The following is a 16,844-nucleotide window of genomic DNA, read 5'->3' on the forward strand; positions in this document are numbered from 1 at the left end:
CATGTTTATTTCTGTTGTTTATTTTTACTGTGATATTTCATATTGCAAGCTCACAAGTCAGCTGAACTGATTTGTTCTGCCATGGAGTATTGTTTTACAGTGTTCTCGCTTCATCAACAGAAGAATACACATTTAAGAACCACAAATGGAGCCAGTGCTTGGTTCCCAATCCTATACGCTGTTTTTGTATACATGACCTGCACTGCAGGCAAAGATTTTTCATGAAAAATGACTTTTGTAAACTACACCGATTCTGTTCCTTTGAACATCTGAACCAGAAATACTGTAACTTAAGTAATTTAAAGTAAACAAGAAAATGCTTTTGCTTGTGAAAGAGCTCTGAAAAGACAAAATACCAGGCCTTCAAGTCTCAACACAGAAATACTTTAAAGCCTAAGAAGAATGTAAGCATGCCAGCATATTAATGTAAATATTCTCTCTCGGGGGCACAGTAAGCACTAATGAGTGTTGTCTCCATGACAACAGACAAGTCCAAACATTGTTTTGTTGTTGTTATTGTTCTTGCCAGTGTGTCAGAGAACCAACTCCCCATGAGTGAATACATGTCAACAAGCGATCGCTTCTGAAAACACAAGCCATAAATCAACAGGCTTTCAGCAGCCCAAAAACAAATAGAGCCTGTTGTTATTCCCCTCCAATACCTTGAACAATTTTGGTGTGGTTCCCCACCCAAAGTAAAAATAACATTCTTTCCTGCACTGTGCATCTGGGTAAATATAAATGGCAAAGGCAAGGGGGAAAAAAACAAGAGGGGAAAAAGGCACAGTTCTGTGAACATAGCCTTTAAAAGACAAAGAGAAGTAATTCAGGGAACAAAATGACAGCCTAAAGATAGTGAGTCACAAAAAAAAAAAGGTCCCAGTGAACATTCAAAGCTTTCAGCCTCATGTCAGATCAGATATTATGGACCCTAGTGGTCATTCACTTAGTTCCTTTAAATCTCTCTTTAAATCTAAAAATAAAAAAATAAAAAAAGTACAATTCTGAAACAATGCTATTCTACAAAGTCAGCAATTAAATGATACAAAACCCCTCAATTAAGAATTAACAAATACAGCAAACTGCTTTTTGAAATCATGATCTGTAAATTAAAATGTGAGCATACAGAAAATTACAGAGAATTGCAGTAATTTAGAGATTTTAAAAGCAAATTGGTTGGGGAAAATGCAATAAAAGTTTTATATAAAAGCACAGTGGTAATAAACAGCCTGAAAAACACCCACAAAACTCAAACAGACTAAAAGATACAGGCATCAAATACCAGAACACACTAAAGCAAACATTATATCTCTTTCCCTCTCCGACTAAACTAGCAAAGCTCGCCTCAATACTCACAGACCTTGATCACTCCATTGGCGGTAAGAACAGAGAGCTGCGCAGAATGCTTGAAGACCAGTCAGAGTGCCAGTTTCCTCCCTACTGTTCTTTCAACTACCCAGCCTCGCTGACCAACCCACCTCCCCTTCCAATAACACTCTCACTAGGATCTCAAATCTAATGCAACCATCCAGTCATGTGGTTCGGGCTAGTAACCCCGCCCCTTACACTTGCCATAGTGGCACGTTGACTTGAACTATTGACTATCTGAACCCTAGTTCCACCTCTTGCATTCACATGAGACTCATGTAATAAGCATTACATTCATGATGAATAAATAAAGGCAGCTGTGAACTGGGTGGCATATAGCGTGTTTGTTTGTGGCTGAACTCTACAGCTGTCTAATTCCCCTCAGTAGTACAGCCTTATCTGTTAACTGACAAGACAGAAAATACTCGTTTTACAATAGGCTACACAGACAATAAAGAGGACGTGTAATCTTCCATCATAAAAATATGTAATAATAAAACAGCCTTCATTGCACCATCTGTTTATGATCTGTTGAAGGCAGCATAAACAAGTCGGTTTGTGTAATAGTGTAAACAGCAAGGCTCTCTGGAGGTGTGTGTGCTGCGGGTGGAGGAGGGCACGGCTCTACCTGCGTGTCGGTCTCCTTTTCCGTGCTCTTGGGGGACTTTTCACCACTCGCTTGCTGCTGCTGCTGCTGCTGCTGTTGCTGCTGCTGTTGTTGAGCAACTTGTAGTGCCTGAAAAAAACAATAACAAGTTTCTGATTGGTTTCTGAGCAGCTCTGCTCTCCCAGGATCACTCGCATTGTTTTCAAGAAGCACGGATGCAAAGGCAACATATTTCGTAGTTAAGGTTTTTTAATGAAAGTTAATTTCCCGTCAAACTATTAAAAAGCTTGTTCATCCAAAAAATCTAAATTCTATCATCATTTACAGCACAAAATATGCTACTGTTCAAAAGTTATTAATGCTTTTATTCAGCAAGGATGCATTAAACCATATGGTATATGCATTAACCAAAACTGTATGGAAAGTCATACATGTTTGGAATGACGTGACGGTCGGTGAGCAAATGATGAGAGAATTTTCATTTCTAGGTAAACTATACCTTTAAGGAGAGCTCCACTGGAAATATCCAAGCGATAAAATGATGGTTTATTATTGCACGTGGACCACAGCCATAAAATCTTGACAAGCCCTCACAGAAGAAAATGTGATGATTGCACAATATTTTTATTTTATAATAACCTGTGAACATCCGCCTAGAACAGTCACACACTTGCGCGCATTGCACAAAAAGTGCAGAGGATTCAACCTTTGACTATTAACAGCCGCAGCAGTCCCTTGGTGATTGGATCCTATCATACATTCCTCTGAAGACTATCACATGGTAACATTTGTAAAAACATTAGCATAATTCTTTGCATGAGACAATCTAAACCAGCTCTTTTATTTAAACCAGAACATTATACGCCTTCTGAAATGGAAAAAACAGTTGTCAGGAAACAGTAACAAAGTAAATACATCAGCTGTGCCAAAGCAATGAGAGGTCTCCAAAAGTTGATGAAAGGATGTCTCTCTCACTCTCTGTCGCTTTTGTCTTATTTTCCATTGTGAGGCCCTCTAGATAGAAATCAAGGAAAGAGAAATGCAAATAATGAACGCGAACAATATCCACAGCGGTGGGACCATCCTCTCGGATCTGACCCCTTACACCTCTGTAGGGTCAAACATCTGGCCCTGTGGAACTCCCCTTTACAAAAAGAAGGGTGGAGAGATGAGCAAACGGATATGGGAGACTTCAATAGACGAGTGTGAAAAGAAAAGGGAAAGCAGACAGATCATGACACAGTAATCCTTGGGAGATGAAAACAACATGGGAAAGCATTTACAGGAGCTTTTTAGAGCCTTCTCTCATTGTTTAAACACAGGACGGTGCCCTGAACCCACAGCTGTCTGGCCTATACTCCAGAGGTGATATCATACATCTGGAATCTGAACATGGGGCACTGAAGAGATGTGTGGGTGCTCTCAGCATGAATCTGCTGCACTTAGTCACTGTTGTCACAATTTCATCATGTGCACATCCAGTTCGCGCACACACATACGTAGAGATAAAAGCATGTACGATTTTTAATGACAATAACTATTTTTGAAAGACAGAACTGAAAGCACTGAGCCTCCGGTTCACATAAGACACGTCAATGATTTAAACGATTTAACACGGGTGTGTCACAGAATTGCTCAATTTTTCTAACAGGCAACAAAGCTATTGTGTAACAAATGTTGACATACCTATAAAAACTTCATTGCTTTGAGAAAGCATTTCCTGGAACGTTTTCAACATGTCAGTCTCATGTAGGGCTTGGTATCGGCACAGGTTTCACAATTCGTTTCTGGCTCAATTACAATTTTTGATTCAATATCGATTCCTTGTGCCTTATGGCAATGCATAAAGGTGGATTGTGACTTTATTTCCATAGTTTAAATGGAGCAAGTACGCCTAAAAATTAAGTTATTATCATCAAATACTCTAATACTTGATATCTAAATGTTTGCCTTAATTTTTTTTACCATACTGGAATCAAAACTGGGAATCGATAAGAATCAGAATCAATAAGCAGAATCGAAATCGCTAAAATTCAAACGATACTCCTAACCCGCATTTAAAATTTCATATGGGATTTTCCTGTCAGATGAAGCACCACTATGTCATGTTATCAAAATATAGCCTGAACGCACATGAAGTTACTTTTGATATTCTCTGATATCATCCATTGAACTAATATGTAATCAAAAACCATTTTTATCACTGTAACTTTGTTTATTTGATGTGCTCCATGCATGCATGTTGATCAATGTTTATATGTGAATAAAAGCCTAAATGAAATCTGTTCATATAAAGTGATTGTGTCTCTACAGAAGACTTGAGTTGCAGCCGAAATCCAATACTTCCCTACTATATAGCATGCGAAAAACAGTACGCTAAAAGATAGTATTCGGAAAAACAGCAGGTGTAAAGTCCCCGGATGCCCTACTACTATTCCGAACAGCGCATTTGATGGACACTTTACTATTCCATGAGACTACAGGAGAATGGCATTGAAGCGACACAACTGACGCTGGTAGGTCACGTGACAGTAACAACATGGCAGATGTAGTATGTCCAAATTTCATTCATGCTACCCATATTCATACTACATAAAAAAACAATTCAAATGTAGTAGCTATGCGATTTCAGACACAGTTGAATTATTCTGCTCGATTTACAGTATGTAGATTTCTGGACTTTTTTGAGGCTTGAACATTTTGATGTTTTCACTTTCAAAACAAAAAAGCCAATATTAACATGATCGTGTGGGTTTGGAATGGCATGAGGTTGAGTAAATGACACAATTGTGCTTTTTGAGCAAACTATCCCTTTAAAATACTAGGTAAATAAAAACACAAAAATACAGAAAAGGAGATGACAGCATGTCTCCTCTTCAAAAACTGTTTAGGTTTGAATCACATGCTAAAAGTGGAAGGTCACGTGTCCATGTCCCACAGTATTATTGCAATATTATTTAACATATTAGGTTTGTTATTAAATTAAGTATCAATTGGTTACACTGACTTGATGAACCTGTACTATACAGCGCTATTCACAATAAACTTCAGTTGAGGAGCACACAGGGAATTGAAAAGATACCAGAGTTGACATGACCTGCAAGGACAATTTATCTCAAGTATGAACAGTCACAACGCTTAGAATGAGTGCAAAAAAACGGCACCAGAAGCGTTACGAGAAGCACAGTCTGCACTGCAGACTGGAAAAGATCTACAGGACGAGAGGAGCACTACAAAATAAGGGATTCATATTAAACTGTTCAAATGTCATTTATAAATAATCCGAAAATGTGTACCTAGCTCTAGTTCCCAGTCACAAAAGAGACTTGTAGCTAATGTATTTTCAGTTAGTTTTAGGTCCTTACCTGTGTTTGAAGTGTCTGGGCTGTGGATGATGGGGATGAAGACGTTTCTCTGGTTACCCTCTTCTCGCTCTCTGAGCTCTGACCTTCCTGCCCAATTGGACTGCTATTGGTTGTTTGATCGGTCTTGGACTCCTGCATGTCGATACGACAACCTTAAATACAGGAGGAGAAAAATAAGACAGCTGCCAGCAAAACAAATTTCTTCTGACATATGCTTTGGAAAGCTTTTCCTTTATTTTATTTCCTTCTCCCCCCACATAAGCCTGCAGACTAGATCATGACAAAACATGCACTTTGCCAGCAGAGCTGACATCGAAACACAAACATTTGTGTTTGTACTGTTCACAAATATGATAATGCATTATAAACAAAGAGTTCTGAGAATGAAGCGTTTGATGCCTACAGACACGCAAATAACTGACAAAATGCTCACTAATGCGAATCTTATATTGTGCTGCTGGGACTGAATTAAGCTTTTACTAGAAGAAATAACCATGTCACAGTTAAAGATAAAAAGTTAGCATTGTAGCAAGATCAGAAAGACATCATAGGACTATATGAGCAGAATGGAAATTAAAAGGAAACCTTTTCTTATATGCACCTCGTCTTTGGTAAGGGGCCTTTTGAAGGACTGAAATCAGAAAAAAATAACTGTTTTGACCTTGACGATCAATATCCTGCATCTTTCTCCTTAAAGTCGACAAACATCTGTGTGAAACAGCCTGATCTCATCAGTGTGTTTACAAAAAAACTGACACGAACAAAGACAACATTCTTCTCAGCCTGATACAATCAGCAAAGAGAAAGGCTTGAGTTTGTAACTGTACTTCACTTTCAGTATCAGATATGCTGATGTTAGTTTAGTAACTAGGGCTGTGTTAATTATTGCGATCAATTATGATAACGCAATTAATTGTGCCACATGACTAGGGTTGGGAATAGAAAAATCGATTCAAACTTGTTCTAAAATAAAAATTTTGATTCCTGTGTGCGTGTTTTAATGTGATTTTTCTGGTGGCCGAGCGAGCTCAATGCGCTGCAACTGAAGAAAACATGCAAATAGAAAAACACCCACAAATTAAGAAAACATCTTCATCAATTTCACAACACTTGTGTGCTCCAAATACTCACAACACGCTGCAAGACTTCACAACACAATCAAATAGAGAAACGCTGCATTTACACTGCAAATAGCACTGACCACAACAGAAATGTTTCCAGGGGACACCAATAAGTGACGAACTCGACTTACAGCTTGTGAGCATCCCTATGCCCTGCTCCCTTCGATGGGAAGAGCCCTTGAAGTGGGACTTTGGAGGGAACAGGGCACTAGTGTACATTATGTATCCGTTTGGAACGCACTTGACGAAGGGAGCAACGAAAGACAATGTAATTTCCTCATTATTTTCACCTGGGATGTTCCCATGACAACGCAGCATGATGTCCATCAGCTATATATATATATAAATATATTTAAAAAATAAATAAAATAATAATATTAATTATTAATATTTAATCAAATAAATATATATGAAAAGTAATATTGAATATAAATCAAAATATATATTGACAATATAACGTTTTCTAAAGTCACTTTTAACCTTTGAATAATCTCTTTTTTTTTTTGTCTTTGAGGTAAAATACTGACATTGAGATTAATTGCGATTAATCAACCAGCATATTGTATGCTATTTTAATAAAAAAATAAATCAATTCAAAGCACTATTGTTGAAAAACAAAAAGTTAAAAGTATTACTTTTTCAGCAAACACAACTGCAAGGGACAGGTTCTTATGAATATTGGTATAACCTGTCTGCCTGCCTTCCACGAAGCTTAAAAATAACCATTTAAGACAATGCTACTGCGTGGGCTACGTACTGTTGAAAAAACAATGATATGCTAAAGGTTCTCTTTTCATCCAATCCTCATGATGGCGAGAAACCAGCCCAGTCCACTTGTTTAAAGGTGAACTAGTCATACGAAAGCTGAAGTTATAAGAATACAGATCATAACTTCATAAAAAAACTCATTTCTTTCAACCCCAAGCGCTTCATATAGCTCTGCTTTGGCAGGTTGCACATTTTCTCTGGTTCGTACATAGTTAAACACTCTCCCACACAAGCAGGGGCCGATATTTGTTAAATAACTGATTGCCACCATGACTACAGTAAACACTGAGGCCCTGGGTTTGGTGTTTATTAACAAACACATCTTCCTTCTGGAGCAATTTAACATTAACCAGGTGGTACGATCTGCAGATCTGGCAGGTGCCATAATACACAGGGAGGGCCTTATGTAAACAGCTGGGAAGGGCGGGGGAACGGCTCAAAAAGCAACACAGCTAGAGTAAACAGCGAAGAAAATCTCTAGACAAACAAGCAACCCCTCTCCTGACATGAATGTGAACCAGAACAGAGCTCGTGGGATTTGAGTGCTTGTTATTTAGTGCTGCTAACACAGCCGCTGCCTGTTTCGGCTGGCAGACACTGTGCTGCACTTTCACTGGCGAAGGACACATTTCAGATCGGTGTGAGGTTGTGTATGGTGTTGAGGTCCATCAAATAATTAGCACTGAAGTTATGGACTAAACATGTCCATAATACATGGAACATGGAGCAATTAATACTCTTTTCCCAGTGTAAAAAAAGAGGTGATCCAAAGTATTAAATCTTAAATAAATGCCACATGTTCCCCAAGAGGTGGAGTCACTACAGCAATAACACAGTGTGCTTTGTGTGAACTACTTTGTCACTCATTTAAATTAGGATTATCTAACAAAACATCCTAATTGACCCAACGGTTGATGCAACAGAGGCATTGTGCATTGTAAACTAAAACACAACACTTTTAGGCAAGATGCAAAGTGTCTGCAACCCCTTTAACCTTTGAATATATCCCTAACTTTTAGTGCCTTATTTTCTAAAACTGTCACTGCATTACATTTCAATTTCAAATAAAAATTCTGTCAAAATTTGCCCCAGTTTCTAAATGCATGTTATTGATTTTACTGTGAATAATTCATAACTGCATACGTTTTTTCCATCCAATCAACAACCGACAGACAGAACCAAGTCCCACCTAAAAAAAAATTCATTTCAATATTCCATTTTACTTGGATCACAATAAAGAACAAAAGATCGGTTGTTACTTCCGTTTCTTGGCGACAAAGCATTTCATTAAGCAATTTGTTACACTGAATTGACCAATCAGCATCCTACTAGGGGTGTAACGGTACACAGAAGTCACGGTTCTGTACGTACCTAGGTTTTAGGGTCACGGTTTGATACGAGTTCGGTACACCATTAATAGCAACAAATTCCCATTGCTAGTTTTTTTTCCCATTTATTTCTGAACAGACAGTAGTGCAAATTACAGTTTGTTCCACCCAGCGGCATTAGTCCCCCCTGAGGTAGTTGATACAGTACAGGCTCTTTTAGAGTATCAAGCACTAAGCAGTAAACAGAGTGCACTCTTGCATAGATCATGTTTTGTTGTAGGGCTGATAAAAAACAAAAAGGTCACAATCAGCTACAAAACTGAGAAGCATCTCGTGTCATAAAAGTACAAAATAAATTAGAATAATGAAAAATAAAACTTGTGCAGACTGAGATTAGTTTTCTTCGCGTGTGTGAGTTCATTAACATTTGGTCCACAAAGTTCAATATTACGCTTCTTCAAGAAATCACAGAAAGATGCGTAGGAGAAAAATTGCCATCTACATCTGAGTCTACTTCGCCTTTCCACGAGGAGACAGAGAGTGAAGCAGGACACACATATTTCATCACTGCACTTCCATCACACAAATCAGAACTAGGGGTGTGAACCGACACTGGTCTCACGGTTCGGTTCGATTACGATTATCATGTCATCGATTCAGTTCAATTCGATATCGCGATGCAGCGCATCCTCAATATTAAATTTTACTTCAAAAGTGATGTGCGCGCGTGTCTGTGCGTGTGCTCGCCTGTTCGGGAAGTCGCAGTGACAGAAACAGTGACATTCCAGACAGTTTACGTTTCAAGGGAGTAAAGCTTGTTTATGCCATTTAAGAAAAGGAAAATCTTTCAAATAAATTTCGTTTTAAAGAAATGTTCAATGTTCATTAATCAGTGTATATGTTACCATTAAAGATGCGCGCATCAACCGTCGCCGAATCCGCTGTCGAAGGTGACGATCATCCATTTATAATCACGCGTAACACAGAATAATTGTAATTTGACCATCGGGTGCGGATACTTAAATCAGAGAAATTATTGGGGCGGGTGGATGATTTGTTTTTGGCTGTGGATTCGGGTGACGCTGGAGCTCATCCGCTTACTCTAAAGAAGTCAGACTCTGCCTGGTGCTAACAGCTCGGGGTGAAAACGGCTAACGTGGTTTATCAAGTTAGTGGTATTACCTCCTGCATATTCTATTTGTGCGTAACATGAGCGGCGCACACAGCGTGTCTTCTGCAGGTCGCGCTTACCAGGTTGTTCATAAAAGCCGAAATGTGCCCAGATGTAGGCTTTTAAAGTAGTTGGAGCATTTTTTATTTTCCTCGCACTCGCGTCTCGCCTCCCTCTGCCATTGTATGCTACCGCGACAAAGCACGTACGCGACAAATGACGTCAGAAAATCGTCAGTACATTATAATCGGTTATGGTCTATTACTGAACCGATACCGAATCGTCCTCGTCTGCATCGCGATGCATCGTAGAAATGATTAATTTTTACACCCCTAATCAGCACAATGCCAAATGATTTTGTCTCATTATATCAGTGGAAACAAATTAAAATACTCTGTCATTTATGGACATATAGAAAAGAGTAACACATCATTCGAAACTGTAAAGTCTGTTTTTATTTGTGTAGGCTACACTCAATAAAAACAAAACATTGTGCTTTTGAAAAATAAAGAAAACAAACAAGATGCCGCTTTCTGTCGTCCCGGTTTCCTTTCCGTGAAGTTAGTGGAGCGTGTCACAAAAATGAATCGAAACTCAAGAGTATAGTAGGGGTGGGAATCACAGGGTACCTCACGATACGATACTGATAATATCACAATTCAGCGTTAGTCGATATATTGCTAGACAATCCTATATTGATACATCACGATATCTGTCTAACTATGAAAACAAAAAGCCTGTGAAAAGGTTAAGTGCAGGTTCTCTATTCTCAGTGTTTACCAGCTTCCTTAAAATAAACCTGGGAACGTTGTTGTCAAAGGTACCGACAATTTGAAAAATGTGACACCAGCATTTCCCCCTAGCATTTTGAGCGCTATTGAGTGGATTGTTAAACACCTCTCTTGCTTGGGGTTGGTGCATTGATCGTCTCTTCTTCTTCTGCTCTTTTTCCTGTTGCGACGGTTAGCAAACAGTGTTGCATTACCGTGCGCACCCCAGAAGGGATTGGAGTGTGGATCACCTGTGAGGCCATCCTTAAAAATATTTTGGTTTGCAGTAACAGCAAAAAAAAAGAAAAAAAGGGTCGGTAGGTCGGTCTATATTTTTTTATATATAAAAAAAATAATATAAAAAAGTATATATTTTTTCATTTAAAAAAAAAAAAAATTCAGGGTCGGGTGACATTAGGTGACATTTTTCACCTATGTCTAAGGGTTGTTTACACCAGGCCACTTCATGCGTTTTCTCAGATCAGATTGCAATCTGATTTATCAAAACGATTCCATTTACACCTGGTTACATAGGCTAAATGTGTGTTGTTTTTTTGCGGATATAAATCCGATCTTCAATTACCGCTATATGTAGATTTAATGGAGTGCACGTCACCGAAAGCAACAGTTATGACATTATTTTATTTATCATCAGCTAAAATTTCTGAATCAAAGCCCGCAATAAGAGAAAGCGGAAACAGCCCTGGTAAGATCATTTCGTTTCTTTACATTTAATGATGATGATTGTGTGTTAAGCGTCAGCGACTTACTTTCACTTTGATTTGCGATAGTTTGCACGTTGATGCTCAGCTTCTCATCTGCGGCAATGCGTGTTGCAGTAGCGTCGTCATATCTGACTAAAACATGACATATAGCCTATAACACGCTCTCGCATGTTTATTTTTTAATAAACCATATTCAACAACATATAAAAATGAAATAATCTTTAGAGTAAAGCCGCAGCCATCATTACCAAGCGCGAACCATTGACAGTGAATGAAACGAAGCAAACTTAGCTTGCAGGCAGTAGTGTGACATGCGTTAACGGTTAACCAATGGTGTAAACATAATCATAGATGACGCGCCACGGGTTTTTATTTAAAAGAAAGAACGTAGCTTATGTTTGTATGTAGGTCTAGGCAATTTATATTCACAATACTTAATAACTAATATTATTTTATTGCATTTGTATTAGTTGTTTGAAGAGTTAAAAAAAAAAATCGGTCGGTCTTAACGCAAGTTTACAACCGGCAAGTCGGTCGGACTGAAAGGGAAAAAAAATTAAATAATTGGGTCGGTACTAAATTGACAGGGTCGGTCGGGTTACGGCAAACAAGAATATTTTTAAGGATGGCCTGAATAAGTGTATTCGTTGTCTGATGAATAACCGTGACATCAGTACGGTGGCGGTTCAGGACGAATACATGTAGAACTACTATCCATTTATAAAAAATAAAAATAAAAGTAAATTGCAGTAAAATGTATGCAGGAAGCACTTCATTGATTACAGAGGAGGAAATCTGGAGCAAGACGGCATCCAACGCTGATTGGACAAATATCCTGCTTCACAAAACTCAGAGAACATCAGGGTGCATGAAACATGTCAAATATGTACTGAAACATGCAGTGTACATAATGAGTGCATAACAATGTAATGCAACCTGTCCACAAGTGTGGGAAAAAAAACAAGAATCTCTGAGTTACTGTGTTATTCTGTCATAGGCTGCCAACAGGCATGTTTGCTGTAAATAAATGTCTTAGAAATAACTACAAAATGCCAATCTAAACCAGTATTGGCCTGTTTGACTGTTTAAAAGAAACGCTAATGGACGTTAGGGCTGTTGGAACGAATTCCGAAATTCGAATATAATTCGAATATTAAAAAAATCAATACTATTCGAATGGTGAAGTTCCTATTCGAATATTGCTTTTTTTTTTTCTTTTTTTTTTTTTATGCAATCTTGCCTTTCTCGCCGCCTTGGCACACACATGTGAAAATTAAATGCTTTTGTTTCGTCTGATAAACAATAAAGTTTTTGAATCGTAACACAATTGTGCACGTTATCCACGCTGTATCATCATAACAACTGTCAAAAGTCGCGGAGAGGAATGTCTCCACGGTAACGGAGGTCAACAATTTGATTCTCAGTCCACATTACAACGTGAAAACGGCGGCTTCAAATATATCCACTTTGGAGTGCGTTTTCATTAATAAAAACGCCGTCTCAATGTGGACGGAAGGCCAAAACGGAGAGGAAAATATACGTTATTTTTTTTATGACAACTTACAACCTGACAAGCTAGGCGATCTGTCCGAGGAACCGCCGCTAAAACAGGCAAGAATTACTTATGTTCTGCCTCTCTCCTCATCACGGGCTCAACTGCTACCAGCTGTCCGCCAAAAGGCAATAACAGACAAACTGACGGTTTATCTGTGAAGATATGAGACCGATCAACATCACGCATTGGCGATCCATAAGACTGTGTAATGTCGTAAATATTAATAATAGGATGAATTTGAGCATTTAATATTCGAATATTATTCGAATATTAAATAAAATAAGGAATGGAATTCGAATAGTATTATAGAGGAAGATTGACAGCCCTAATGGACGTTTGTTTGGGTTTAGCGTTCTTACATTGTCAGAAACATGAAAGAGAACAAAAGCTTGTCAACAGTGTAACTGCTGAAGAATGTTTTCTGTTTATTTGACTTACACTGGCATCTGTATATTTGTACAGATGATAGGCCTTCATCTCATGAACGTTCCTCTGCATTCCTAATGCCTCATTTTCCCATAGACACAAACTTTAGCTGACAAGCAACACGAACATGAAGATTTTAGGGGAGAGGTGAAGCCTCAAAGGACTTCAACAGTCAGGAAGGGAAAACATACACCAACCTGAAGGAATGCCTTTGAAGTCTCAATGAGGAGATATTGATACATAACACAAAAAGGGAGGAAAGCAAAGCCATAAACACACACACGCTCAAGCTCTCAGCACAGTATCAGGAGTTAGCTTGTGAGGTGCTTCATATGACGTGGCATCAAGATGTGGCTCTTAAAATGAATTAGAGTAATACAATTAGCAAGAACATCAACAAAAAAGGTTGTTTGTTGTGCAGTTACAACTAGGTCCGAGGATGGTGGGGGTTATTACCCATAATGCAATTGAACATTCAACTGGACAATTAATATGCCCAGGCGCAGTAGACCAAATAATTACATAAAGAAAACAAATTCATCAGACTCATTCTACCTATTAATTCTCCATTATAGTAAGTATCTGTTGTTTTTTTCCGACTCAAAAATAAAAACCAGTTCATCAACAGACAGCCTCAGGCTATTCTGTTACAGAAAATTACACTAAACATGAAGCGCGAGTCAGTTTTTTAGAAACAAAACAAAACAAGCAAACACCTTGTGCATAGTCTAGAAATTAATCAATCACCATGTTTAAAAAGGGGCACAATATGTGCAGGAAAAAGAGCTTGTATTACAGGAAGATGTTGGGAGGAAAAAAAAGTTCAGGAAAAGAACAAATATTTGGCTAGGTATACATTTGGCTAATTATTTACAATATGATATTTTTACTTCTTCCGCCAGATGCAGCATGACTGAAATGCCACCATCAGACTGTACTGTACTTACTACAGTAGTCAACATTTGAAGTGGATCAAAAATGTTCATCAAAGTTGCCCTAAGACAAGAACGGGTATTGTTCAAAAATTCATGCATAACTTTGATGAAAGGTTTTGATCCACTTCAAATGTTGACTACAGTATATGCTCCATATAAGAGTCTATATGGACTCAAAAGGCACAAGTCTACACAATCTTTACAAATACTTTTGCCTCAAATTTCATTCAGAATAAGTATCTATTATTTCACAGATCTTTGTAAACCATGTGTATCCTTCACCACATTTGCACACTCTCTCTCTCTCTCTCTCTCTCTCTCTCTCTCTCTCACACACACACACACACACACACACGCACGCTGGATCATGTGATCAGAGGGAATATGGTGATGAAGGTGAATCAAGTATCCTTTAATACGTTCCACCAATGCTTGTTAACTTACACTTAACTCTTTTCCCGCCATTGACTGAATTTTCCAGCTGTCCGTGTTTTCACTGTAATATGGTAGGGGCCACTATTATGCATCTTCTGAAATAGCACAGAATCTCTGGACACAAAAACCAGCGAAGCAAAGAGATGTGTTTGTGTAAGAAAAATATCCATATTTAAAACTTAAAAAACTAAAATAACTAGCTTCCGACAGACGGCCGTATGCATCGATTTACGGCAAAAGAGTAGGCCTAACCTCTGACCCGACGCATGAAGTATTGACGAAGAGCAGAGGATAGAGCAAAACAAAACACCGGTCACGAATTAGAAGTCTAAAGCAAGAATTTTTAAAGATAAAGAAGAGAAGAGGAGCTTGAGTTTGTTGCCCAGCCCTATTTGTTTGAACCATGAGAGGCATCAAAGTTTACGCTACTCAACATCCTATGTCATTCATCGCGTCAGGGGTTACTCTTTTGGTGCAAGTCGACTTGCGTAGGGCCGGTAGCTCGTCTTTAGTTTTTTTTTTAAATATGGATATTTTTCTTACAAAAACACATTGCTTCACTTCAGAAGGCATTTATTAACCCTCTGGAGTCGGATGGATTGCTTGGATGCACCTTTTTGAGCTTCAAAATCAGGACCGCCATTCACTACCATTATAAAGCTTGGAAGTGGGATATTTTTAAATAAAACTCTGATTGGGTCAACTATCCCTTTAAACAGCATATAAATCAAAAGTGCCTAAGTTTACTGAATTAAATGTCGAACCCACAAAGAGGAATAGGACTGTGAAGCTTTGGGGGTGTTGATGGACTCGATCTACGTTTGTTTTGATTATCGTTCTGAATCCTATCCGGAAGTAAGCTTTTTGTTCAAAATATATATATTTTTTTTGTTTAAAAGTTCTGTTCTTTCTTTTGATATATTGCATGTTCAGATTTTCATACAACAAAATATTCTAGGGTCCGTTAAATTGTGAAAATGATCAAAAATGCTGGCTGGCGACTTTCAAAATGTTTTGAATTTAGATACATTTAGAAGCTTTTTAATGACTATGGATGTCCCAGTGATTCAATTTAGGCAACCAGATCAACATTAGGATAACATAGGCCTACTGATCATATTCTTACATTTCATCATGTTGAGCTATATAACATTGATTAGTTTTATGTATATTTGCTCACCTGTCTAATAAAGTACATGCAAGAGTGCTCTGTCAAGTCGAAGTTAGTCACTCACGGACGCAGAGCTCTCGGCATCTCGAAAACGCCACGCTGATATTGATCCTCGTTTTAGTTCTCCTTTTGTCCAAAAGTCTGCTTGCCTTGATCCATAACGTTTGAACGAAACAACAACAGTGTGAGCGTGCCACGTTTAGACGTAACGCAGTTGTCCACGTCTGTCGCCATGGTTACTATGGCAGTACGAGCGGAAACCAGGGATAATATTATGTCATTGACAGGCCACAAGTGAACAGAATTTACAAGATGAATAAGGGCGTGCTCATACACATGTAGGTCTGTTCGCTTGGTTCGTCTGGTCCGGACCAACAACAAAAACATTTTTATCCAGGTTCGCTTAGCGTTCACATTGGAATTTTAACACCGAACCTAAATGCATAGGGATATGTTCACTACCTGATTAGTTGGATTTTATTACGTATATTTCACGACAGAACTTGCCGAACATCCAAAACAATGCTGTGTACTGGGCTAAATGCGCTCGCTGTATGTGCGTAGCCTACATCAGGGATGGAAATTAGCACCCGCCACCAGCCAAATGCGGGTGATTTTGTGTTGTGGCGGGTAAACTCGCTTCACCTACCGGCCACCGTGGCGGGTAAATAAAAATATACTGTTTCACACAGACGGCGGACACCTTTAGAGGACATAAGTGTACGCTGAAATAAAGTCTTTCACCTCAGAAAAACGGACTTTCTTGTCCTGTCACGTCAGCCGTTATCCTGTTCTCGTAGCGAACACTCTTCAATTGCACGCGCATCCGGCGGCGCGCGCTGTGTATCCCCTCACTGTATATAAAGTGCAAAATAAACTACGAGCATGCAACGCCGTTACGTTGTAAATTACACAAAATAAAAGTAATGCAGGGATGATTTTCATTCTATTCACCAGGAGCAGTTTCCATGGTTCATTAACAGTTATTGTTAATATTGTGTATTCACCATGGTAACTGTTGTTTCCATATAAACCCCAAAATGGCACTTTATTTTTCTTTGTGTTATTTTTTATATTTTTAAATGACTGTAGTGGCTCA

The 16,844-nt window shown here is 38.5% G+C and overlaps 1 protein-coding gene across 1 annotated transcript in view; it reads right to left on the minus strand.

Annotated features, from left to right (window-relative positions):
- foxp1a (forkhead box P1a) overlaps positions 1 to 16,844 on the minus strand; it is a 47,220-nt gene that overhangs the window by 19,185 nt on the left and 11,191 nt on the right. Inside the window, exons 2-3 of the mRNA XM_084427699.1 lie at positions 5,341 to 5,492; positions 1,997 to 2,104 (exon numbers count right to left, since the gene is read on the minus strand). Coding sequence (XP_084283825.1) covers positions 1,997 to 2,104; positions 5,341 to 5,478 — 246 coding nt within the window. The 5' untranslated portion in view covers positions 5,479 to 5,492. The remainder of the gene's footprint in view (positions 1 to 1,996; positions 2,105 to 5,340; positions 5,493 to 16,844) is intronic.

Source organism: Rutilus rutilus (assembly GCF_951802725.1).
Source record: "Rutilus rutilus genome assembly, chromosome: 13".
Classification (NCBI taxonomy): domain Eukaryota; kingdom Metazoa; phylum Chordata; class Actinopteri; order Cypriniformes; family Leuciscidae; genus Rutilus; species Rutilus rutilus.